Source organism: Euprymna scolopes, chromosome 39, assembly GCF_053919585.1.
Source record: "Euprymna scolopes isolate OS-2025 chromosome 39, ASM5391958v1, whole genome shotgun sequence".
In the NCBI taxonomy this organism is placed as follows: domain Eukaryota; kingdom Metazoa; phylum Mollusca; class Cephalopoda; order Sepiida; family Sepiolidae; genus Euprymna; species Euprymna scolopes.
The window spans coordinates 80980647-81008051 of record NC_136520.1 but is presented as its reverse complement, the minus strand read 5'-3'; the positions used below and the strand labels follow the sequence as shown (position 1 = coordinate 81008051).

Here is a 27405-nt window from a genome sequence, read left to right as displayed (position 1 = left end):
TTTATTTTCAAGAGAAAGGTGTGGAGTTTGAAAGTTGAGTTTAGGGATCAAATGATTGAGCATACGGTGATTAGATCAACTTCAAGAGGTACAAAAAACAGTGATAAACATGAAGTATTTTGAACAGTGATAAACATGAAGTATTTTGGATATTTATTCAGGTAGCAATAACAAATATGAATATTGATGGAATGAATTGAAGAGTGTATCACTGTCAATTAAAAGAAAGAGCTTCTCGAAGGTTAAAGAGATGGAGAGAAATGATATGAGAATGAAAAGATGCATGTGTAATGTGAGTTTTGAAGACATGATTTTACCTGATGCGAGACAGTATATGAAGATGTATGCAGAACAGGAGACTTTGTTGGTTTGGTCATACTTAAGGAATGGATAAACGTTCATATTTAGTAGAATAGTTGAAGTAGCAGGGTCATTTGAGAGAGGAAGGCTAAGGAAAACATAAAGAAGGATGGATTTGAAAGTTAGTTTCTAAAAAGCTGTCTAACACATGTGAGTATTCAAGCTAATTTATAATCTAATTTTTTTTTATTATTTTATTTTTTCCTGATTTAGAGGAAGTCTGCCTATGATAACCACAGTAAAGTTGTCTCAGAGATCAAGAATATGACAAACCGTCTTATTAAAGCACCCCAGAACAATGAGACAGTGCTTTTTGAAGGACTTAACAAATTTCATAATAATGTAGACCACAAGATGGAAACATTGGAAAACGAGATTAACGACTTGTTGTCAACACTGTCAGAAACATATAAAGTATTTGACAATTCCTTCCAGAGCAAAAACCAACCACAGTTTATGAACTTAGTCACAGCAATCCGGAAAGAGATGCCTAAAAATGATAATGAGGTTGAAAATCTCAATCTTTGGATGAACCAGAAAAAGCAAACTTTTCGATTGGACATGAATGCCAAAATGCACGAGTGCTTGAACCTGCTAGGATGCCTTCCCTTGGGAACCGTGACTCTTGAAACGGACACATTTTCCGAGGTTGAAAGACAAAGTGAGTTGACAGTGAAATACAGCCTACGTAAAGCATAATCATCAACTTCCATAGATCCAGTAAAGAGTGTGGATTCGGCTGCTGAAATGAACATTATAAAAAATCTATTGTTAAAATGGGGAAGTTTCTGTCGCAAAGCTCCAACTCATGTACAAAAGTTGACCAGTTCTGTTAGCCAGGGCAAGAAAGAATCACTTATACCAGACGATGTCTTTCTTCAGGCGATGCCCTTATTATACTCTGGAAGAGTAGAACTTTAAAGCACTTTGCATGATTACAGCACACGTTTCCCTTTATTATATCTCGATCTTGTTCAACAATTTAAACTTTTATCTCCTGCTATTTGATCGAATGTTTCCGATTCACATTTTACCATATTATTTTATTATACAATTATTATACGTCTGAGCTGCAATCTCTGGTCCCCCCTCGCCAATCTTTCATGATAAACACCCGTCTAGCTGAAACCACTGTCAAAGATTTTCCCCACTCCTTATCTATGCCAAAATCAAAATGTAGATTCCATGAACAAAGCTTCTTTCTTAGAAGTGCACGCCTGTGGAACTCTGTTCACTTTGCCTGTTTCCCACCTGACTACAACCTGGATGTCTTCAAGTCCAATATAAACAAATTCCTGATGAACCTACCCCTTAAGTAAGACACTTTATCGAATCTCCAATACTGTACACGCAATAACCCTTACCCCTGAGTGGCTTCCGGGCCTTGATAAGTGTTGACTACCTTGTAAAAAAAAAAATACAACTACAAGGAACCTCCAGCTGCTTTACTTGCTAACAAGGATTTATTATTATTACTATGAGGAGAAATACTTCTTTTTTCATTAAGAAAACAAATCAATTTTCAAAAATAAATACAATGTAATTTTATACAATTTACTTTTCTTTCTGTTTTTCATTTTAAAGATGGATCTACACTAGAAAATTGTAGAACGCTCGTATTTTTATTAGGTGTTAAACACAAAAAATTGTCAGGAGATGAGGTACATAGTTTCCCCACAATGTGTGTGTGTGTGTGTGTGTGTGTGTGTGTTTGTGTGTGTGCGTGTGTGTGTGTTTGTGTTTGTGTGTGTGTAACATGATATAATCCGATTTCACACAATAACATTTTATTTACAAACAATCGTTCTTGCCCATTTTGTAAAAACATATATTTATAGTAAACAAAATTTACCTTTATTACCTCTTGTTGAAGAAATTTTATTATCCACTTTTTCCCGTGGAAGTTAATTCTTCTTAAACAATTAATCGTTACTACTAACTCTGAAACTGAAGGAAAAATTTACAAACAAAAAGAGAAAGATAGGAGAAATAGAATTTATTAATAAAGATATCTAAACGAAAGGTTTGTGACCTCTATGGGCTGCTAAAAATGTCCATCTGGCTTACAAGAGTCTTGTAGTAGTAACCAAAACGGGGGAGAGAGAGTGAAGGGAAATAGAAGGAAAGAGAGATAGAGAAGGAGGAAGAAGGGGGGAAAAAAGGAGGGGAGCACTTACTGGAAGCTTCTGGGCGCCCTTTTACGAAAGGAACATTTAGAAAGTTCGTTTCCTTGTGGGTTTTATTTTTTGAGTTTGTGTTGTTTAAAAGTTCCCTTTTTCTTTCTTTTTCCTGGAAATTCGTTTTTCGTAGTCCTTCAGCAAGGTCGAAATTTCTTAAGGCTGAATATTCTGGTGTTTTCTGGTATCTTCGAAAACTTCCCTGCGGCGAATTTTCTGTTCAAAACTTCTATTATCTTTTCTCGATAATAGTATCAGTTTTCAAGTGTCTTAGAAAACTAGGTTCTTCTGTTCAAAACTTCTATTATCTTTTCTCAATAATAGTATTAGTTTTCAAGTGTCTTAGAAAACTAGGTTCTTCTTTTCAACGATTTTAATGTCTCGTCAAGACAGAGTTGTTCAACGCCTTAGTAAATTCCAGGCGTCCCCTTTTATCCGAGACCGACAGGACAGTTCTGCTGGTCTCCTCGAAGCCTTGTTCACAACTGCCCACTTTAACTCAAAATATCACACACGTGCGTCAATTTAGCGCGAAAACGTCTCATCCAATCAACGGGCATAAGGGAGTCAGGTGACATAAAAAAAAGGGGGGAAGCTAGGGAAGGGGGTAGGAAAGGGGTTAAGAAGAAAGGAAGGAAGAACCGAAACAGGAGAAAGAAAAGGGAAAGAAAGATGGTGGAAGATAATTTCCACACTCTCCCTAAAAAGAAAAAAGACAAAAAGAAAAAATCCTCAAACAACAATCTAATACCAAACGTATTCTGGATTTCTTTCATTTAAAGATTTAACAGACCTTACAGGCCTAGACTGAAAGTTTTCCCTGTCCCGACTAGTCCCCGAGCTCAGAGAATTGCCCTCTCCATCGTTAGAAGCTTGGTGAGAGTGGGTTATGGAAAGTTCTAAAGGACACAAGTTCCTTAAGGAATGTTCCTGAGTGCTGCCATCACTCCTTCTGATTAAAGCTGACCGAACTAAGCTATCCGACCCAGAAATTAGATTAACCACCCTTCCCAAGGACCAGTAAGGACGAGGCTTCATAGGGTTTTTTATCAAAACGACATCACCCAGCTTAATCATATTTTCAAAATCAGATTGGTAAAGATCCTGCGACAACTCCCTCAGACCCAAGAGATATTGTTCATACCATAGCCTTTTAAAACGATTCAAGAATTCATCTCTACATCCCAGACTCTCAATAAGATCTTCTTTACTAGGGGGGTTATTCAGGAAACAATCTTCTTCTAAGGACAAAAACACAGAGTTTTTATGGAAGGGATGCACAAAGGCATTAGGAGTAATCACCTCCAAGCCAGAGTCATCAGAGCAACGATAGGTCAAGGGCCGATCGTTAACAGATCCTTGCACATCTGACAGAACCGTCAAAAGTTGAAAATAACTTAACTTCCTACGTCCTATAACCTTGAAAAGACAACTTTTTACAACTCGAATTAATCTTTCCCACACAGCACCGTACCAAGCAGAATATAAAGGTATCGTTTGGTGTTTGATAAGATGGGCATCAACTGTCCCTCTAAATTCGTCAGACAAATAAACCTGTTTAACAAGGTCACAACCCACCACAAAGGACTTTGCATTATCCGAATAAATGTGAGAAGGGACCCCATAAAAATTGAAAAATCTCAAAAATGCCAAAACCACAGACTGAGTGGTCATATCAGGCAACAGTTCCAAGTGTATAGCTCGCACACTAAAACAGGTGAAGATTAAAATATACATCTTTTTAGTTTCATCACCTTCATGCACCCACAAATGGCCAGTAAAATCGATCCCGGTGTGCAAGAACGGCTTAACTAAATTAACCCGATGCTTAGGCAAATTTGTAACCTTGGGATATCTAAAGGAAAGAGTGTTATATTTTTTGCAAATGACACAACAAGATATCACCGTTTTAATAGCTTGTCTAGCTTTGGGTATCCAAAATCCCAACATTCTGAATTTGCTAAGCGTAGCAGCAATTCCCAGATGCTTACACTTCAAATGACAATCCATGATTATCAAACTTGTAACATGACAAGACTTGGGAAGCAGAATAGGATGAAGGACTGCATCAGAAAAATAAGTAGATTTACCAATTCTACCTCGTGAGCGAATCAATCCTTCATCATCCAAAAATAAATTAAATTTAGAAACCAAAGGGGGAGCTTCACCACCATCAGATTTAGACAAATAATCCTTTTCCTTAGAAAGGAACAGTCCTTGTGTCATTCTGAGCAAGTACAATCTCGCCTTAATACTAGAGTCGAGAACAATACCTCTCATTTTAGATATAAATCGGAATACAGCATTCAAAACTCCAATGAGCTTCTTCAGCGAAGAAAATCTCTCTACTTCAATTATATAACTACCCTGAATGACAGGTTCACAACCAGTAACTGTACTGATCAACATCTGGCTAGCCGGATTAAGACAATTCAGGTCATAACTAGGCCAGATCAAGTTATCTCCTCTCAACCATTCAGGCCCGAATAACCAACGAGTAAAAATCATTTTAAATTTGTTCAGGGACATACCCCTCGTGACAAAGTCAGCAGGATTGTCATCAGTCTTCACATACTTAAACTTCACTGTCAAACCTTTATCACTAAGATTTTTTACCATCGCTTTTACATCCTTTAACCGGTTACGAGTGAATTGACATTTCGTATGAACATTGTCGGATAAAACCCAGGACAGTACTACCTGTGCATCTACAGCGATAATCACAGAACTGAGCACTTCCAAAGGGAGTATTTTCACCAGAATAGAAATGTACTTCATGCATAAATATACCGCTAACAGCTCCAAGGTGGGTAAGGTTCTCTTAACAGAGGGAACAACCCTGGCTTTAGCGAATATCAGTCTGGCTTCTCCATGCTGATGTAAATATACCGCGATTCCATAGGCCAGGTTCGAGGCATCACAAAACACTATCAACATGGCGGAAGAATCGGAAGCCACGGAGTAACGGTCGAATTCAAGCTCCCCGATACGTACCAGATCCTTATACAACTTCTCCCAGTCAACCATAATGTCGGGTGGGACCGGCTGGTCCCAGGATACTTTCAACTTCCACAATTTACTAAGAAGGATCCTACCTTTAATAGTAACAGGGAGCATTAAGCCAAGGGGGTCAAATAAAGAGGAATTTACAGACAAAATATCCCTCTTAGAGGATACTGATCTTCCTTCAATGCAAGAACTTACTCGCATTTTGTCAGAGGAGGGGTTATACAAATAGCCCAATACCTTCTCAGTGTCAGAACCGTGGGAGGAGAGACTGTTATCCTGCAACATTCGCTTAGCAAGCACTTCATTGTTGCTACAGCAATTCCTCAAGGAAAATCCACCTTCCCCCATGACAGAAACAGCTTCCAAGTACAGCTGCATCAGAACTTCAGCAGAATTATGAGTTTTCACCAGATTGTCCACATAGAAGTGGCCCAAAAGCATCTCCCTGCAAGGACCAGGAGGGTATTTCTCCACATGATATCGAACCATGTAGCTGAGTATGAAAGGACTGGATACAAAGCCAAATATAAGAGTGTTGTATCTAAAGCAGATCAACTCATTACCCAATCTTAAAAAGAAGCAGAATCTATTTTTGTCACATTCGTCATTCAAACGAATCATTAAAAAGGCCTTCCGAATATCGGCCAGTAGAACATACTGGTTCATCCGAAACCGCAAAAGCAAATCCAGCATGTCAGTGCACATATTGACACCAGAATAAGCGCAGTCATTTAAAGAAGGTTTCCCACCGGTTCTCAAAGAACAATTGAAGACCGGTCTAATCTTGGTCGTGCACTGTAAATCCTGTTTTATCGCCGGTCGATGAGGAATCCATACATATTTGTTAAAATCGGAAGGAGTAACCACAATCCTTTCAATTATTCCTTCCTTTTCTTGATCTTAGAAGACCTGACAATAATCCTTGTACAACCCCTGTTCCGTCAGCTTCTCCGATACGCGATTCAAAACTGACAAAGACACCTGATGATTAGCAGGCACCGATTTTAATTTTTCTTCATTCCAAGGCAAACTGACATAGTAAGAGTTATCTATGAAGCGAATGGAGGAGCGAAAGGACTCAATCATATTCTTATCGAAATCACTGAATTCCTCCTCAACAATACCTATGGTTTCCAAACTAAACATTTTTTCCACAGTCCTCTCAACAGAAGACTCCTCAAAACAACTGAACGGATCAGTATACACAGACTTGGGGTTCAACGCAAAATATACATGAGTGAGGTCGCACACAGAGTGTTCCTTGACGACTTGAGCATAATTCAATTCCAACCCCTTTTCCAGGTCTTTGGGAGGAGGAGACCCAAAATCCGCCAGATCACCAAACAAAACCATTCCTTGGGGAAATTCCCACACAAGGCCCTCTCTAAACTCCTTTAAATTCATAGGTCCCAAAAACCTAAGCACGTCCACACCCAGTAAGCCATATACAGGCAAAGTGTCATCTCTCAACTCCGAGAAATTAGCAGCCAATTTGACCTGATGTTTCTTAAGGTCTTGTACCACAGAATTCAATCCGTGAACACGAAACGAAAGGTCCATATCATCATCCACCAAGAACAACACAGAATGGCATGAATTTGGAAACCACACTTGAAGATTAACTTCCTTCAAGTGTTTAACTTCTTTTCCCAAAAAGGTCTTAATCAGAAACTTACGATCTCTCATGGGAGTATTAATATCAGAAAAGGCATCCAACATTTTTCCAGACAAATAGGATCGCTCACTACCAGTGTCGATAAGGCAGTTGAAAGATACACTTTCACCAGATCCATTGTCGACGGCAACCTCAACAACAGGCAGTAACGAAGAGCTATTCAAGTGCCAACAAGCATTAGAAGCAGTAGATTCACCCCCAACAGAAGGACACAGCACTCTACAGTGACCCTTCTTATTACATAGCCAGCACATTCCATACTCCTTACCCTTGCAAATACATGACTCTTCTGCATGAGAAGGGCTCGAGCACTTGCTACATAAGCCAATCTCCTTACACCTCCTCAACCGGGCAGCATAAGAAGGAAAAAACTTGCAGGAATTACCGTTATGGTTATTGGTTCTACAAAAATTACACTTAAATCCAATCTTAGTAGACTGGATATGAAAATTTTCCAGTGTGGAAGGTTTTTTAGCATCTGGAGAGCCCATGAACCTAGGGGAAAATGTTTTCTTAGGTATACTAGCCACCTTCCGAGGATATGTTTCCTTATTTTTACAAAACTCAATCGTTCGAAATATTTCCGAACTGTGGTCTAGTATGTCTTCCAGGGTAGGGTAATTATTTCCTATTTTATGAATCAACTCAGACCTAAAAAGAGTGGGCAGCTTACTAAAAACAATATGACTTAATAACTTGTTTCCGGGAGAGTTCATCTCCAAGAAATTTAAACTGAAGGAACTATTTAATTCGTGAACCTGAGCCTTAACAGAATTCAAGAACTTCTTTGCTACTAAGTTGTTGCTTAACTTCTCTATACCCAATATATGGGAAAAAACAGAATCCACAATGTTGTCCTTATCTAGAAATTCCGACGCGAGAATGTCGGTGGCTATGCGATAGTTTTCCTCAGATATAGAGAGGTGCCGCACCAATTGAAAGGCGTAGCCAGACAAATGGTTTTTCAACACAACTAACCTCAGGGCGTCATTTTCTAAGTCCACTACGCTATTCTCGAATTCCTGCTGAAAATTAAGGAAGGCTAATATATCGTTTTCTAAATCCTTTTCACTAAACTTGGGACATTCAATTTTGGGCGTCATCCCCAGACGTTTTTCCTTAATAAGAGAGACTTTGTGATTTGCACTATCCCTTACTTCTACCGAAGGCTTGAGTCTAGACAATTTTTCCAAAACCTTCACTCGATGAAGAGCGCAATCCCTATTAAATGCCTTAATCTCCTCATCTTCTGTTCCCTCAATTAAATAGGCATTAATAATTTGCTCGTCTAATAAATCCACTGAAGCAATGTAATCATCTATCTGCTTTTTATATAACGTATAACCTACTTCATTTATTTCATCTAATGAGTCTAAAAACTCAAATACAGTTAAGATTTTATCTCTAATAATCTTTCTTTTTTCAAATAACATTGAGGTAGTGGGAGAGGTAGTCATTTTAGAATACTAAACCCCGCCCCTTCTAACCTATCAACGGCTAAATGCTAAACCACTACCCTTTTGGCGCGCACGCCACAACAACCCTTCTTGGCGCCAAAAATGCCTGTAAAAAAAAAGGAACAAGAAGCCAAAATGGCCGACGCAGAAACAAAGAAGAAGGAAGGAGGGAGGGGGGTATTATCTACGCGATGGACAGCAGCCAGTCATCAATAAGCCCAGACCAGTTCAGCAGAGAGTAGCTTACTAAACTGGCAGAGTTATTAACTCTATGAGTACCTATTTTTGGCAGAGTGAAGAAATTTTATTATCCACTTTTTCCCGTGGAAGTTAATTCTTTTTAAACAATTAATCGTTACTACTAACTCTGAAACTGAAGGAAAAAATTACAAACAAAAAGAGAAAAATAGGAGAAATAGAATTTATTAACAAAGATATCTAAACGAAAGGTTTGTGACCTCTATGGGCTGCCAAAAATGTCCATCTGGCTTACAAGAGTCTTGTAGTAGTAACCAAAACGGGGGAGAGCGAGTGAAGGGAAATAGAAGGAAAGAGAGATAGAGAAGGAGGAAGAAGGAGGGAAAAAAGGAGGGGAGCACTTACTGGAAGCTTCTGGGCGCCCTTTTACGAAAGGAACATTTAGAAAGTTTGTTTCCTTGTGGGTTTTATTTTTTGAGTTTGTGTTGTTTAAAAGTTCCCTTTTTCTTTCTTTTTCCAGGAAATTCGTTTTTCGTAGTCCTTCAGCAAGGTCGAAATTTCTTAAGGCTGAATATTCTGGTGTTTTCTGGTATCTTCGAAAACTTCCCTGCGGCGAATTTTCTGTTCAAAACTTCTATTATCTTTTCTCGATAATAGTATCAGTTTTCAAGTGTCTTAGAAAACTTGGTTCTTCTGTTCAAAACTTCTATTATCTTTTCTCGATAATAGTATTAGTTTTCAAGTGTCTTAGAAAACTAGGTTCTTCTTTTCAACGACTTTAATGTCTCGTCAAGACAGAGTTGTTCAACGCCTTAGTAAATTCCAGGCGTCCCCTTTTATCCGAGACCGACAGGACAGTTCTGCTGGTCTCCTCGAAGCCTTGTTCACAACTGCCCACTTTAACTCAAAATATCACACACGTGCGTCAATTTAGCGCGAAAACGTCTCATCCAATCAACGGGCATAAGGGAGTCAGGTGACATAAAAAAAAAGGGGGAAGCTAGGGAAGGGGGTAGGAAAGGGGTTAAGAAGAAAGGAAGGAAGAACCGAAACAGGAGAAAGAAAAGGGAAAGAAAGATGGTGGAAGATAATTTCCACACTTGTCTCACAGAATTTACTTTTCCTTTTGTTGTGACCATTTCTAGATCTCTATAGTCTGAACCACTATCACTATTATTTTTTTTGTTTTGTTTCACCTGTATGGATGATCTTTTTTTCATGGATCTGCGTTTAATATCAAAATGATTCTTCCCCTGTGACAGTAGTCACGGAAACAAGCATCCAAGGGTGACGTACCTATTTACAATGCCTCCCCACAGGACAGAGTTGGACACCGAAATTAAGACGCGGTCGAATTTGAACATATAAAAAGCCGGCATTTCTTTTGAAGAGATATTTACTCGGAAACATTTATACTTACGGTTAATTCGCCTGTCAGTGAGAAAAGAAATGACAGATATTTTTTTTACGAAAATCAAAACGGAATGAGAAAAAGGATTGTCATGTGTGTGTGTGTGTGTGTGCTGAGAACGTTGCAAACTAAAGAAGGAAAAACTATTTTTTTGCATGAACAGTCAACAGTATTCGGCAGTTTAAAACTTTAATTTCAACACTTCGTTCCCATTGCATTTGAAACATGTCTTCCCAAATGCAAGACATAAGTTTTATTTGGTTTATGTTACAACGCACAGTCACACACTGTTATATTCGTGTGTTACGGGCGAATATGCGTATGGTTGCAAAACATAAGACGAAATTAAGTAAACTAATATATATATATTTATTTACCACAAGAAGTTAAGAAGATTAATATAAGTGTTTATTATCGCAACACATGAGATACTGTTGGCATCCGTTAATAGTCAGCTAGCGGCGAGAGCAGGGTCTGGTGACGGCTCATCCGTTAAGGACGTCATTGTTGATAATGATCTTTTACATCTAGGGATCTCTACAGTGTGGGGGTGGGATTTTGCAGCTTGTCGGGTCTGTCGAGGGTGTTCACGTCGTGGGGGCACAAGTGCTTGCAGTTCTTCAGAGCATTCGCCATTATAATACTTGTAGAACAGGCAGAGGGATGAAACGTTTCGACGATGGGACAGAGGCTGAAGCTTAGATGCCAGTTTAGGGCCTATCAGATTTGCGACTCTCTTTTAAACCCTGTCAAGGAGCGAGAGACTAGTAGCCGATGCACCAGCCCAAATATGACAGCAATACTCCATACATGGGCGAATAGTGGCCTTATAAAGGTACAGGATACTTTCGGGTGTTAGTAGTTTTCTAGCACGGTAGAGAGATCCCACCTTCCTCGCAGCGGCCCTGGCAATGCTCTCGATGTAATTGTTCCAACTCATGTTTCCTATGAACGTTAGGCCAAGGAGCTTGAGAGAGGTACTCTCAGATAAAGAGTCGTTGGCCATTGCTATAGGTGGTAGAGAAGGTTTCTTGCAATTATTGAATGAAACCAGTTTTGTCTTGGCGGCATTGAACGTCACCATCCATTTTTGTCCCCATTCCACTACTGATTGGAGGTCATCCTCTAGTGTTTCTGCCATTACTTTAGATATATGTTCATTTGTTTTCCTGTCGTGCCTGCTATAGAGTGTGGTGTCATCAGCATATATACCCATCTCAGAGGCAATTTTGTCGGGGAGGTCATTTATGAATATCAGGAACAGCAGAGGTCCAAGGATAGATCCCTGGGGCACTCCCGCATTTATATCATATTGTTTAGATGTACGACCGTCGAGGACAACCTGGATTTTTCTCTTATCTAAGAAGGATTTAATTGTTAAGTATTCTACCAGTGATACCGTAAGATCTAATCTTCCTGAGGAGACCCTCATGCCATACCCTGTCAAAAGCCTTAGATATATCTAGAGCTACCGCTCTGCCCTCTCCCGTTTTGTCTAGTGAATGGTATATGCGTTCAGAGATTACAGTGAGGATGTCTGCCGTGGAACGGGCTTGTCTAAATCCATATTGTTGGTCGGTCAGAAGTTTAGCATCTGTAAGGTGCTGGACTAGAGCATGGTTAATTAAGGTCTCAAATATTTTGGCAAAAAGTGGGAGGAGGCTAATAGGGCGATAATTTAATGGGTCAGTTCTTTCGCCAGAGTTCTTGAATACTGGTACCACAGAAGCAGTTTTCCAACAGCCCGGAAAGCAAGATTCATTAAGGCATTTGTTGTAGAGTTTGAAGAGAACTGGAGCTACTTCGGCTGAGCACTTTTTTAATAGCACAGCTGGGATGAGGTCGGGTCCACATGCTTTTGAAGTGTCAAGGTTTTTTATGATAGCATGCACCTGAGCAGGGGTGATTATCAGATCGTCTAGCGTGGCATCTGTCCGCATAGGAAATTGAGGTAGGGGGTGGTTTAGAGGGTCCAGTGTGGAGTTTGAGGCAAACCGACTGGCAAGCATGTTAGCCTTCTCGGTTGCTAAGCAAAGAACCTCGTGATTGTTGGTTAGTGGGGGTACGATGTGCTCTTTCAATCATCCCATTACTTTGAGGATGATACGAAGTTGTTCTCAATCGGTAAAAACTCTTGGCAACCTTGGGCAACTCTTGAAACAATTCGCTCTCAAATTGGCTACCTCTGTCAGTTACAACATGCAATGGAACTCCAAATCGAGATATCCAGGCATTGATAAATGCCTCTGCTACCGATTGCACAGTTATTTCGATGATTGGCTGTACTTCAATCCAGCGAGTTGCATGATCGATACAGGTCAGCAAATATTTGTATGAACTGAGGTAAGGATCTGACTCATTGCGCGTTAGGGGAAATGTGTGAATGGTAAATCAAACTCCTGGACTGCAGATTTTATGTGTCTGTGCACTTTTGACTGTTGACATACAACACATTCTACATAGAATTGTTTGACTGTCTTATCTAAGTTAGGCCAGAAGTATCTAGACTTAATCAGTTTAATAGATGCTCCAGTTCCAGGGTGCGCTAAACCGTGTAAACTGTCAAAGACAGCCCTACGAAGCTCTTTTGGGACAAATGGCTTGAGGTACTTGGTTGAAGTATCACACAGGACAGAGCCAATTTCATGTGACACGCAATATTCTTTTAAACTAGTGTATGACTTTATTTCGTCATCTCCTTTTTATGCCTGTGCTATTTCAGCCAAATCACATGCATCTATTTGCACCGCTAAAGCAGTTCTAGACATACAGTCTGTAACCACGTTCTCGTCTCCTTTAATATACACCACGTCAACGATATATTCAGCAAGTACTGACAAGTGTTGTTGTTGTCGATCCAACTTTGCGAGTGTCTGACTATAAAAGGCTCCACATAATGGCTTATGGTCAGTGAATAATGTCACGTGACGACCCTCTATGAGGTGACGGAAATGTATTACTGAAAAATAAGCTGCCAGTAGCTCTCTGTCGAATGTAGAATACTTGGTCTGGGCTTATGAAAATTTCTTGGAAAAGAAACCTATAGGTACTGGTTTCTTATCTATTAGCTGGTGTAATGCATCACCAGCTGAATATTGACTACTATCCGTAACCAGGTGGTACTCTGTGGCTGAAGACTGCAGATGAGCTAATGCCATAATTTCTGACAATTACTTTAATTTGGTGATATGCTGCAGTCAAATCGATCTTGGAAAAATATTGTCTACCAGCAAGTTGTGTGCAGAATGAATTTATGTTCCGTATAGAGTAGCGGTCTGTCTTGGTAACGCTATTCAGCATGCGAAAGTCACCGCAAGCTCGATATGAACCATCTGATTTCTTCACCAAGTGCAAGGGCGTTGCCCACTCGCTACTGGAAGGCTGGATAACTCCAGTATTTAGTAAGTTCTTAAATTTTGCTTGTGCTGCATCTAATTTAGGACCGGAAAGTTGCCTGGCTTTAGCAAAGACTGGTACATGGCTGTCTATATCAATCCTGTGATACACTCCGCCATATTCTTTGTCTGTATCGCTAAGGTGATATTACGCTACTATAGATATTTATTATTTTGTTAACGTATTCTGCTAGGTCTATTTTATTAATCAATACAGTATTGGTTTCAGTTACTGTGTTGACTTTAATTTCGCGCTCTGTTACATTATCACGGATGGATCTATTCTTGCAATCCACTACTATATTAAACTTGTTTAAAAAGTCAAATCCTAACAAAGGGTTATTGACATCCGTGATCATGAAACTCCATTGGAAAGATCTTCTTAAACGTGGAATCTTGACTTCTAAGCTAGTTTGACCATAGTATTTTATGCTTTCGCCGTTAGCAGTCAAGATATGAACAGGAGTTGGTTCCAAGGTAATTCCATTTACTACAGAATGTGGTAAAATGTTAATACTGGCTCCTGTATCTACAATAAAATTTACTTTAGACGCTCCTATTTTTGCAGTAATTTCTAGTAACGGCAGCACTACCGGAGCAAACGTAGTCCGCCTTTTTAGTTTTCTGAATCGCTAGGGGTGGGAGATGAGGGACGCGAGTTAGGTAGCATTTGTATATTGCTCTTTTTCTTTGACCATTTACACCACGGCTTACATATATGAGCCTCTTCTGTGAAGTAAATATGGCCCTACATACTCTCGGTCGCTGTTTCCTTCTATACGGGCGTAGACCGACTGGTGTTGTTTCGCCTGTATGTCTAATACCGTGGTGACTTGTTCGAGCCTGACTTTCTACAGTCTGAAATACCGATGTATTTTCTATTAATGGCATCAAGTTGTCGGACAGTTGACCCAACTCTACCAAGGGCATCTCGGTGTGAGCCACTATCACCAGGGCAATTTGCTTCGGCAGTGCGCGTATAAACTTATGGCGCACTATTTCGTCGCTTGCTCCTATTCGATTTGCAACTGTTCACATCTCCTGGAGATATATTGACGGACGACCTGGCAACGTAATGGCCCTCATCAATTTCTCCAAGAGTTCAGGTCTAGTCTTTTCGTAGGTAGACAATACCGACTCCTTTAATTTAACATAATCTAACGAGTATAAAACCGCTGGCGGTATATTCGTCACTACGTCAGGTGGCAATGCACTTATAATGGTATAAAATTTGGTCTCGTCCATAGTAATATGTCAGAGATGGAACTGTGCTTCTAATATTGTAAACCATCCCTCGACACAAGTTTCCATAGATTGTGGAGGTTTTACGCTTACTTGTTGAACATCCATTATGATTTTACTAATATTATTTATTTGAAAAAAAAAAATTGTATGATTATTTTTATTATTATTATTATATCTTTTGTTAATATTTTTTTGGGAAACCGCGACCAAAAGAAATGGCGGGGGGGGGGGGGGCTAGGTATAATAGAAAGGAAGGAAAAGCGTTTACTCACCAAAGGTTGAATTAATCGAGAGATTTGTGTTTCAAACTTATTGATAAAAATTTTTATATATATATACACTTGTGCCCGATATTATTCATACCCCTCGGATCTTTGAGATTTCTATAAGAATATTGCTCAAACCAGAAGGTAGACAATATTAAAGGGATTTCAAACAATAAATCAAGCATAAGCATTTAATTTAAACTCAACAAATAAATAAATTATGCAAGTTTGAAACATTATACAAAGAAAAACAATAATGGCACTAGTTCAAAATTATTCATACCTCTCTTACTAATAGTCAATAGCATGCCCTTTATTCTTAATAACTGCCTGTAACCGTTTTGGATATTTATCAACAAGGTTTTATAAGCATCAACACTGATTTCTGACCATTCTTCAATGCAGTAGTTCTCCAAATCCCTCAAATTTCTAGGTTTCCGCTTTTTAACCTCAGTTTTCAATATGTGCCAGAGGTTTTCGATAGGGTGCAGGTCGGGACTCTGGCTAGGCCATTCCAAAACATTAATTTGATTATCCTCAAACCATTTCTTGACTATTTTGGCTGTATGTTTTGGATCATTATCCTGTTGAAGGACCCAGTTTGGTCCTAAATGGAGCTTCTCCGCATCCTGTCTAATGTTTTTCTGGAGTATCTCCAAATATTGCTCCTTCTACATGGTTCCATCTATCTTGATCAAACTACCTGGACCACTAGCCGAAAAGGAGCCCCAAAACATTAGGCTACCACCACCATGTTTCACCGTGGGTATGGTGTTCTTTGGGTTGTAAGCTTCTCCTTTCTTCCTCCAAACGTAAGAAGCATCCATATGGCCAAACAATTCAATTTTTGTTTCGTCAGTCCACAAAATACTTGAGAAAACGGACTCTGGAGAATTCACATGGGTCCTAGCAAACTTTAGACGTGCTGCAAGGTGTTTTCCGGTGTGCAATGGAGTCCTTCGTGGTCTTCTTCCTTTCAGACCATTTTCATGCAGAGTCCTTTGCAATGTTTGCCTTGATATTTTTATGCCAGAAGACTCCAGATTTTCTAAAATGTCCTTAGTAGTGGTGGTTGGATTTGCATTAACACTTCTTACAATATTCCTGGTGGCTCTAGCAGACAGTTTCCCTTTCCTTCCTCTACCAATCAAGTTGTTTGTTGTGTGGTGGCTCTGGAATTTTTTGATTATGCTCTGTACTGTTGCTGTAGGGACCTCGAATTTCTTGGAAATTGACTTGTAACCTAAACCATCCTTATGTGAATTCACAATTTTAGTCCTAAGATCATTACTGAGCTCTTTTTTCTTCCCCGTTCTAATAATTTTTATTCTTTCATTGGTTTTCAGTTGATATCATTTTAATTTCTGAAAAATGCAAAAAACGAAATGAAATTAATCAAAGGTTGTATAAAAGCATTCAAAATAAGAATAAAACAGGAAACAAACAGTCAGAAACTCGATTAATACTGGAAAAATAAGGGGGTATGATTATTTTTGAACATTGCAGATTTTATAAATAGCTGTATATTTCTTTTATTACAAGTATCCCGAGATTCTAAAATGACGAAAATGATCAGATGAGGTTTATTAAGAATATGAATCAATATGGACGTAAACAATAAATTCTTACAAAGTTACACCTAATAAACTCAATTTTCAAGGGGGGTATGAATAATATCGGGCACAAGTGTATATATATATATATATATATATCTTTCTTTTTTTTCTTTTTTTTAAGAAATATATATATATATATATATGTCTGGTAAATGTCTTTGACAAAACCTGCGTTATTGGCCGGGCGAATTTCTACGCATTCTAATTTCCTCACATGTTTAAGATGGCGGTAATTATTTTTGTATGCGTGTTTGAAAGTTTTTTTTTTATGTTTTTTTTTGTGTGTGTGTGTGCGTTTTTTTTGTGTGCATTGGGGCAAAAAATTTTTAATTTTGTAGAACTGCGTCTTACAATTAATTTGTTTTTTTGTTTTTTTGTTGTATTTATATATATTTTACAAGGTGTCCGCCTTCGGACTTCTCAGGCCAGGTCCTATTTAAATCATGTAAATTATTCGGTAGGAATCACGTAATTTAAAAAAATTTTTTTTTTTTTGATAGGGTGAGTCGTATCATAAGACAGTAAAAATATATTTTATCGGCACTTCTTTAGGCGGATTTATATATATTTACTTGTTTGTTTTTTCTTTTTTTTGTGTTTGTCCTCGGGCTTTGCTGTTACGTCGTCATCGTCCGTGTTCATATGGACGTCGGGCGTTCACCAAAATTATGGCGGTTACTATAATGTAATTCTTGTTGGGTAGGTCACCATTTCGGTGGGTCCCCCTTTTGGAGAGTCGTCGAAATTGATAAGACGGGAGTAGAAACTGACCTGGGAATAATAATAAAAACGTCCTGATTGGTTACAACCTCTGGTCACATTTTTGGGGAAAGAAGGAAGGAAGGAAGGAAGGAAGGGGGAAAAGGAAGAGTAGAGAGAAAGAGATATGCAATGGAGAAATAGTAGTCTTGGCTTCACTACAAATGAACTAATAGAAAATACTAGACGGTACACAGCAAGTGGAGATAATTAGACAACACAGTAAACACAAAATACAAGAGTTTTAATATTACGACACAAGGATATTGAAGAAAATGTGAAAGCATGCAGAGGATGTGTACTAGCTGCTAAAACGCCATCAGTTCAATTTTGCCTATGGCCCAAAGCTGACAACCCGTGGTCTTGAATACACATGGACTATGTGGGACCACTTAATACCTCAGGACAGTACTACCTCATACACGGGACAGTACTACCTCATAGTAGTGGACAGCTTTTCTAAGTGGCCTGAAGTTTTTAAGTACATAAGCCCAACACTATAAAACTCTTCATGAGTTATTTGCACGGTTCGGAGTGGTCAACTGTTTAGTGTCAGATAACAGCACTCAGTTTACATCTGGGACTTTAAAGAGTTCATGAAGAACTTCCAAGTTGACCACATCACAACTCCCACTTCCCACCCCTGGTTAAACGGACAGGCTGAAAGATTTGTTGACACTTTGAAGAGGGCGTTGAAGAAGCAAAGGACACTCCATCCACAAAAGCATTGCAACAATTTCTTCAGGTGTGTTCCGAATGTCGGTGGCAATCAACCCTACAACTAAAAGACGACGCAGGCAAGAAAAAGACGAATAAATGTCAATGGCAAGCAGAGATGACAAATGCAGTGGATACCGTTGTGAACAAATATAAATCCGTTCAGGTTTATTTTTGGTAAGAAACCGAATGGTAGTAGGAGGTCTCAGGCTGAGGGTTGGAATCCAGCTGGTGTTGGAACAGGCATGGCTGCAAGGTTGTCGCTAGTGGCTATGAAAAACACGTGCTGGCTTGAGAAGCTTGACTGCTGGGAATTGGGTGTGTCGATGGCGAGTAGTTGCTGTTGCTGCTATTGGATTCGGTCGTTGTCAGGGAGGTAGTCAAAACAGTTCTGTGTGGACATGACTCCTGCTGCTGAGTTGGGTTGGGCCGCTGACAAGCCAGCCTGGTTTGCCTCTGGTTGGAATGTGTTCTACATGAAGGTCAAAAAGTGTACTACTTGAAGGTCAAAAATTAATCAACTGTAAGTATTATGTGGATAGATTCAAACCCAGAAAACAGCAATTGTTCTCCCTTTGTCAGTAAGGTTGTAAAAAACTTCTTGTGATGCAAAATTAATCATATCATGTCAATTTCAAGAATTTAATAAATCGATTCAATTTACATCTTCGAAATCAAATTACTATGCTTTTGTTCATTTAAATTCAGATATTGAAAATAGTGTTTTTTGTTAATGAAATAAATAATATCCTAGAAAAAGTAATTTATATTCAGTAAAACAAAAAATGAAGTTGCTATCAATTTTGTGGATGGCTTACCGAAAAACTACAATTATTTCTTCCGCACTTTTCACAACTGACAGTTTGTGGGGGCTTGACTCCAATATAATCTGCAAACCACGTTGGCAGCAAACGATTTAACACGTTAGAAAAAAATCCCTGAAAAAGGAAAAAAATAGCCATTAAATGGCACGTTTATATTAACTGAATTGAAAAAAAAAATAGCTTTTTTAATCATCATCGTTGTCATCATCATCATCATCATCATCACTAACACCACAACCACCACAACTATCATCATCATCGTCATCTTCATCATCATCACCACGATCACTACAACCACCACATCATCATCAATAATAATAATAATAATAATATACACATTAATTCGCTCCTCTTCGAGTTTTTGAACTCCTTTTTCTATAAAACATATTCCCTGTTGCATGAGAAACTAATCTTAGGTTACACCGCGAGAGTAACATTCCTTGGCGGTGGCAGACTTGTATTATAGATAATGGCACGAGAATAGAATAAGATGCCAGCAAACCAAGTGTACGCGTTGTGTTGTTTTCATTAATGGGACTCCGCATGCAAAGATAATGAAACATGTTGGCAGCGGTCGGATGAACAGAGTTCCAAGGAAGAATACAAAATGGAAAATGTATTGTAAGAAAAATAAACAAAGATAAGTAATGTTCGATTTATTGTGTTACATTGCAAACACACACACGCAAAAAAAGTTTGTTTTGTTTTATCTGGTCATTGTGATCTATTTGCATTTAAATAAGATGTGTGGGAACATGATGAGGATTAGCAGCAAACTGGATGTTAACGCATCCACCATGAGAGACAAAATGAAAAATCATCTTTTGCACATGGCTCCATGCATCGCTTCCACTTGGGAAGAAAAAAATAAGATAACTACAAAATAATTATCGACCAATGGCAGAGCTCTGCGCCTAAAATAAACACCTCAAATATCACAGTCGCTGGGAGCCGGTTCACCACTATAAAATGAGGGAACCAAAAGGAGGAAGAGGAGATTCGCCCTGCTGTGTCAGTGAACACATGGACGGATTCTCTCACCCGACCTAAAGAGATGAAGAAGAAAAAGAAATAAGGCACCAGTGAACTGAAGCCGACTAGCTCTCATGTTATGGGCCAAACGCGTTCAATTCTAAACAATGCCTAATTCACACAAACCAAAGAAGAGAGGAGGAAAAAGAAGATGAAGACGCCGGGCTGCCAGCGCTGATGAAAGAAGTCTCTCGCTTTCTAGTTACAAGCCAGGAAACGCATCACCGACAGCAGGATGACCGGCCTACCCTAACCCTCTCCATCGTCCAAAAGATAAGTTACATTTTACGAACATTCATTCCTTGTCAATTCATACATACCTACAAACATTTTACAAACATTCATTCCTTGTCAAGTCATACATACCTACAAACATTTTATGAACATTCATTCCTTGTCAATTCATACATACCTACACACATTTTATGAACATTCATCCTCTTTGTTAAATCACATTCCATCCTATGAACATTTCGCATCTCCTAATACAAGTTGTTAGTAGCAAATAAAATCGGTTCTCAACCTTCAATATCCGTCTCGCCAGGCCATAGATGAAAAAAGAAGTTTAAACCAATTTAATCGGCCGTAAAACACATGATTGTATTGAAGAAAAAACAAGTGTCTGAACTTAACATGGAAGAGATAAATAGGCCAGTGGCGGGGATACGCCCCTCACAACCCCTGTGTATGAAAAATAATCTGTCAGTGAACTGGAAGCTGTTTTAATTAAGATGGAATAACTATGCTATCATCATGTATCTAGCGAGACAGCCAGTACCATACTAAATGTCAATGTTGCTGCATACACTTGGAGACGAAGCATTAAAAGTGTATCATGCATTTCAATTTCTGACTTCAGAAGAAGAGAGAACACCCAATAAATTCTCCAAGTGTTCGATAAGTATGCTATTGGAGAAATTAATGAGACATACAAACGATATATCTTCCACACAAGAAAACAGGGAGAAGGTGAAACGGTGGAAGCATTTATCACGGCACTCCATACGTTGATAAAGACATGCAATTTCTGTGAGAATTGCGTCTCTTCCAGATAATTCTTGGAGACCAGATAATTCTTGGAGTAAACACCCACACCCAAGCCGAACTGCTTAAAATGAGACAGAAATGCACAGACATGTGCAAACTATCGGAAAATGCAACGCTAAAGTCTAGAATTCTGAGACCCGAGGTAGTTAACAGAGTGGACTTGAAACCTAAGGGAAGGCCAACAACCACAGAAAGTAACAGAGAGTGTAGGGCGTGTGCATTGCGACATGAACCCAGAAAAGAGTTTTTGTCCAGCTTTTGGGAAGACGTGTTTCAAATGCAATGGAAAGCACTACTTTGCAAAAAGATGCAAATCAAGAAAAAAGAATATTCGGTTTGTTGGAAAACAAGATGATAGCGATAGCAGTAGTGATGGTTCAGACTATGGACACATGGACAGTGTGACCACGAAAGAAGGAATCAATTCCATCAGACCTGAAGTGATAAAGGCAGAAATGATGGTCAAAGGAAAGCCGGTTGTTTTTCAACTATATAGTGGAGCCTCAGTGAACATCCTGAACGAGAAACATGTAGGGAAAACACTTGAGCAGTCCAATAAGACCTTCGTCATGTGGAACGGGTCACAAATGAAACCGTTAGGAGAATGTCGGATAAAAATGATAAACCCAAAAACCGGACTCAAGTATGCAGTGAAGTTTGGCATCATAAAGGAAGACTTCGATCCACTACTTGGAGCGAATGCCATCCAGCAAATGGCACTCATTAGTGTGAACAATGACAAATTTAAGAGCATGGCAAACATACCTCAAAAAGACAGCAGCCAGCACTCGGAGAGCATCATATCCGAATTTCAGGATGTATTACAGGAAGAAGTGAAAGCCGAATTAGAAAGACTGATCAAAAAGAAGGTAATTGAACCAGTGAACGAGCCAACACCATGGGCAAATGACTTATCACTGGTAATAAAAAAAATGAAAAGTTACGGATATGTATTGACCGCAGACCATTAAATAAGTGTGATTTTGTTACATAATATTTCGTTACAAGCATCTAAGTTTTGGCGTGATCAGACATATTTTCAGTGAAAATGGAGTGTCCCCTGACCCAGAGAAAATCTCTGCTATTACAAAATGCAAATCTCCAAGGAACATCAGTGAAGTCAGATCATTCTTGGGCATGACACAGTATGTGGCTCGATTTATTCCACATTATGCCAATATTAGTGAACCACTGAGACGGCTCACAAAAAAAGATGCTAATTGGAGATGGACAGAAGAAGAAGAAGCAGTTGCAAACAAGTTAAAGGAAGCTCTGAATATAGCTGAGGTGATGGTATACTTCGACCCGCAGAAAGACACTGACAACCTGGTAGATGCAAGCCCGGTTGGATTAGGTGCAGTTCTGACACAAGATGGGAAGGTGCTATGCTATGCCAGTCATGTCCTCACAGATGTAGAACAACGATACTTTCAAACTGAGAGAGAGAGATGTTAGCTGTCGTATATGCAGCTGAACATTTTCATCTCTATTTATATGGAGAGAGATTCAAAATCACGACCGACCATCGTCCTCTTCTTGGGATTGTGAAAAATCTTAAACCGACAACAACAAGGATTGAACGCGGGCGCATTCATCTCATGCCCTATCAGTACAACCTGGTATACTGTTCCGGGAAAGATGACCAAACCCCTGCGGACTGAGTCATCACCCACAAAATATAGCATCTAAAGACAATGTAGCAGAAGCCTAGATAAGGTATGTAGCTCAGAATACAATACCAAAATCTTTAACTCTTGAAGAAGTGAAACAAGCCACAGAACAGGACCCCCAGTTACAAAAGGTCATCGTTGCTGTTAAAGATGGACGATGGAATAACCCCCAGCTGTCAAGTTTTTCTCCATTCAAGGATGAAATTTCAATACACAATGGTCTCGTCCTTCGAGGACACCGGCTTGTAATTCCCTCAAAATTAAGGAAGAGATTAGTCGATATAGCTCATCAATCTCACCAGAGCATGGTCTAAACCAAGCAACTAATAAGGGAAAAGGTGTGGTTCCTAGAAATTGATAGACTGGTGGAGGAAGCAATACATGGATGCATTCCCTGCCAAGCCTCAGACCCAAGGCACATGAGCCGCGAACCCATACACTCCTCACCACTACCCGTTGCACCATGGACTGAACTCTCAATTTTGCAGGTCCGTTCCCATCAGGTGACTATGTGTTAGTCATAATCGACGATTACAGCCAATTCCCTGAAGTGGAGGTAACACTCTCAATATCTGAGTGTACAGTCATTCCCTGTCTAAACATGATCTTTGCTAGACAAGGATATCTGACCGTTCTAAAATCCAATAATGGTCTGCCATTTCAAGGACAAGATTTTAGAGACTTAGCGGCACAAGCAGGTTTCAAACATAGATGCATTACACCTCTATAGCCTGAGGCAAATGGTGAAGTAGAGCGTTTTATGCGCACCCTAAAAAAATATGCTCTTGCGGCCACGGTGGAAAGCCACAACTGGAAGACCCAGTTGCCACATTTCCTAAGGCAATATAGAGCCCCCCTCCATACCACCACAAAAATATCTACATTTGAAGCTTGTACGGGCTGAAAAATGTACATCGGCATACTAAATGGTGTTGAAAGCCCAGTAACAGGGCTGATGCATGAAAAAATAAAAGAAAATGACCCCAAAGGAAAGGAGAAAATGAAGGGGTACGCCGATAGAAAGACAAAAACAACAGCTCTCAGCCTGGGTGATAAGGTCTTGATCAGACAGAAGAGGCAAAACAAACTGTCACCACCATACAACCCTAAACCATACACCGCTACAAAATGAAGGGAAGTATGATAATGGTTCAGAGAGGAAATCACCAAGTGACTAGAAACTCTTCTTTGCTAAAACGCATAACACTTAGGGATGAAAACCCTGACTCCAATTCTGACTCTGAAGGTGAGTACAATCCACACACCCCAGAAGACCTGGAAACGCCCAAAACACAAATAGCTGACCAGTTACCGAGACAAAATCCATCTTGGAAAAGACTACCCCCAGCCAGACTCAAAGACTTCATAATGTAAGTTAAAAAAATAAATAAATAAAATAAAATAAAAAAGAAAAAAAAGAAAGAAAAATAATAATAATAATAATAATAAATAAATAAATTTAAAAAAATAGTAAAAAGTAAAATAAGACAGATCATCCCACCAAGATGGGGAGGGATGTGATGTCCATAAGTAAAGGGACATAACTCTAAGTGTTATCTACCCTTAGCCATGCATGCTCTCTAATAAAGTAAGCTCGGACGGCAGTTCTCTGGTGACTGAGCTATGTCTGCGTTGTCTTTCTTTCATGCTGTTTGATTCCCGCCACACGGGAGCCCCCAACATTATAGGTATATTTGCCGATGACACCACTTTCTATAACAGGCATGAGGGGAAAACAAATGAACACATATCTAAGGACATGGCAGAAACACTAGAGGATGACTTCCAATCTGTAGTGGAATGGGGACAAAAATGGATGGTCACATTCAATGCTGCCAAGACTAAGCTTGTTTCATTCAATAACTACAAGAAACCGTCTCTACCACTAATGGGAATGGCCAAGAACACATTACCTGAAAGTACTTCTTTTAAACTCCTTGGCCTAACGTTTACAGGGAACATGAACTGGAATAGATACATTGAGAGCATTGCCAAGGCTGCTGTAAAAAAGGTGGGCTCTCTCTCTACCATGCTAGAAAATTACTTACACCTGAAAGTATCATGTACCTCTATAAGGCCAGCATTTGCCCATGTATGGAGTACTGTTGTCACATTTGGGCTGGCGCATCTGCTGCTTGTCTGTCACTCCTGGACAGGTTTCAAAAGACTGAGAGGTCCTGAACTGTCATCTAGGCTTCCGCCTCTGTCCCATTGACGAAATGTTGTATCCCTCTGCCTGTTCTACAAATACTTTAATGGTGAATGCTCTGCAAGCACTTGTGCCTCCTCGACGTGACTACCCCCGACAAATCCGACAAGCAACTAAGTCTCACCCCTTCACAGTAGAGATTCCTAGGTGTAAGAAAGCTTTTTACTCCAATAGTTTCTTCCCCAGAACTGCAAGTCTTTGGAACTCACTTCCGGGATTCTGCTTTCCCAATGTGAACAAATATCTTGCTTACTCATCTCCCTTTATAATGCCCCCGCAAATTATGTCCCTGATAGTAGCCCCCTACTTCTAAGTGGCACTTTGCCTTGTTTGGGGTGAAAATTGAATAATAAAAAGAAAAATCTAGTCATATGGCTTTATATATAGCTATGTACATTATAACATTTCTGAACCTTTTCTTAATAAAAATATAATGGATTTTAAGTCTATATCAATGAACATCAATCTTCCTAATTTCATAACGGATAAGCAAAATAGAGTTAATACTCCACAGAACTAAAAAAAAACAAAAAAAAAAACTTTTTTTTTTGTTAAATAAAACTATTTTTTAAATATTCCGTGTTCAAATTAATTATACAATAGCATTTTTTAAATCATAACATAAACACATTTAATAATTTTATTTGTTAAACGGTGTGGTTAATCTAAAATAAATTATACGTAAACAAATTTCTGGGTATATACCGGTGACGACCCAACGTGTCCGTTTCGTTTGATAACATGGTTGGAGGCTTGTACAACTAAACGGCAAAACTTCTTTGATAAATAAAAATATTTTTTAATATTTATATAAGTGCCGTGTTTAAATTGATTGCTTTTTTGTTTGTGTTGCATTTCATTTATTTATTTATTAATTAAGAACAAATCTATGAATATTTAAATGTCATCGACAATACCTCCCTTTATAGTATCTTTGGCGCTTATGTGAACAGATCATTAAATCTAAGACAGATAACCAGCATAAACATAGCACAAATAAGAATATTTTGCAAGGTATAATTTGGGACGCTGAAATAATCAGTAGAACAATGAAAGAATGTTTTCATTTGAAAAAAAAAAAAAAATGATTACACGATTACTGTATCCGAGTTCCGGAAATTGCTGAAGCAGTTTATGAAAAGGAAACAAGTTAGCGAAGTTAATCAACGAACTTGAAATATAACAATGTTAAGTAACAAAATAAACTTATTAATTAACGTACACAAAACAAAAGTAAACAATCTGTTAAAATGAAACGATGTTAATTAATCAACAAAAATTAAATAAACCTACCAGGTTAATCAAGAAGTTGTCCAAAATAATCTTTTATCATAGACAGAAATGATTGATTACCTAAAATAAGGAAAAATAATTTTATTTTTTAATTTTTTTACTTTCGTTTAAAAATAAAGTTACATCGAAATACGTCAAATCCCCTTCAAAAGCGTTTTCTATTTTCGTTGTTTCGTGTAAGTTATTTTAGTTTTTGCACTTTAGGCAACTGGAAATTATGAAGATAGAAAAGGAACAGCAGTCGTCTGACACCGGTTGAAAGTATGCAATTTGATTGGATAGAGAAATTATGACGTCATTACTATGAAATATTGATAAAAATTGAAATTGTTGAAAAAGAATTGGAAAAGAATTTAATAAATAAGTATTTAATAATTAATAGTATTTTTAGAATTAAAAAAAAAATTTTTTAAGTTAAGATAGAATTTAAGAATTGAAATTATTGCAAAAGAATAAGCATTTAATAATAGTATAAAAATAATTAATGTAGAAGCATTTTTAAAAGTTAGTCATTTAAGTAACAATTCGATCGCTGATTTATAGTGAACTATTTTACTTTTATTTTAAATTTAAAAAAACGTTAGTTAGTTCTCTAGTTAAAAGAATTTTTTAAAGTTCAGATAGAATTTAAGAATTGAAAGTATTGTAAATAAGTATTTAATAATAAAAATAATTAATGTAGAAGCAATTCGATCGCTGACTTATAGTGAACTACTTTACTTTTATTTTAAACTGTATTTTATATTAAATTAAATATTGCCGCGTATTGTATCAGAGAACAACATCAGTTATAATTATCTTTGGTTGGTTAAAAAAAACTGTTTTATACTAAATAAAAAAAAGTACTTTTTATCATGTATGTATTTATTTATTTCTAAAACTATCATTTATTTTTGGAAAAAAAATTGTTTTCTAATACTGTCAATTTCAATATCGTATCTTTTTATCGTTTCTAAAGAATTAAAAATACGCGTAAAAAATTGTTTAAAAAATTGTTTATTTATAAAATCACGTCATAATTTCTCTATCCAATCAATGGAATTCT

General features: G+C 38.3%; 1 protein-coding gene and 1 long non-coding RNA gene across 2 annotated transcripts; both read right to left on the bottom strand.

Annotated features, from left to right (window-relative positions):
- Positions 1-1062: 1062 nt before the first annotated feature.
- LOC145263929 (uncharacterized) lies at positions 1063-6251 on the bottom strand. Its single transcript, XM_080121003.1, has 3 exons — positions 4706-6251; positions 3331-4600; positions 1063-1102 (listed from the first exon to the last, which is right to left on the bottom strand). Exons 1-3 carry the CDS (start codon positions 6249-6251, stop codon positions 1063-1065), a joined length of 2856 nt encoding a protein of 951 aa, XP_079977129.1.
- An 11294-nt stretch (positions 6252-17545) lies between these two features.
- LOC145263898 (uncharacterized) lies at positions 17546-26596 on the bottom strand. The gene is made up of 2 exons (XR_013864617.1): positions 26361-26596; positions 17546-19223 (listed from the first exon to the last, which is right to left on the bottom strand). It is a non-coding gene; the product is annotated as an uncharacterized LOC145263898 (long non-coding RNA).
- Positions 26597-27405: the final 809 nt, after the last annotated feature.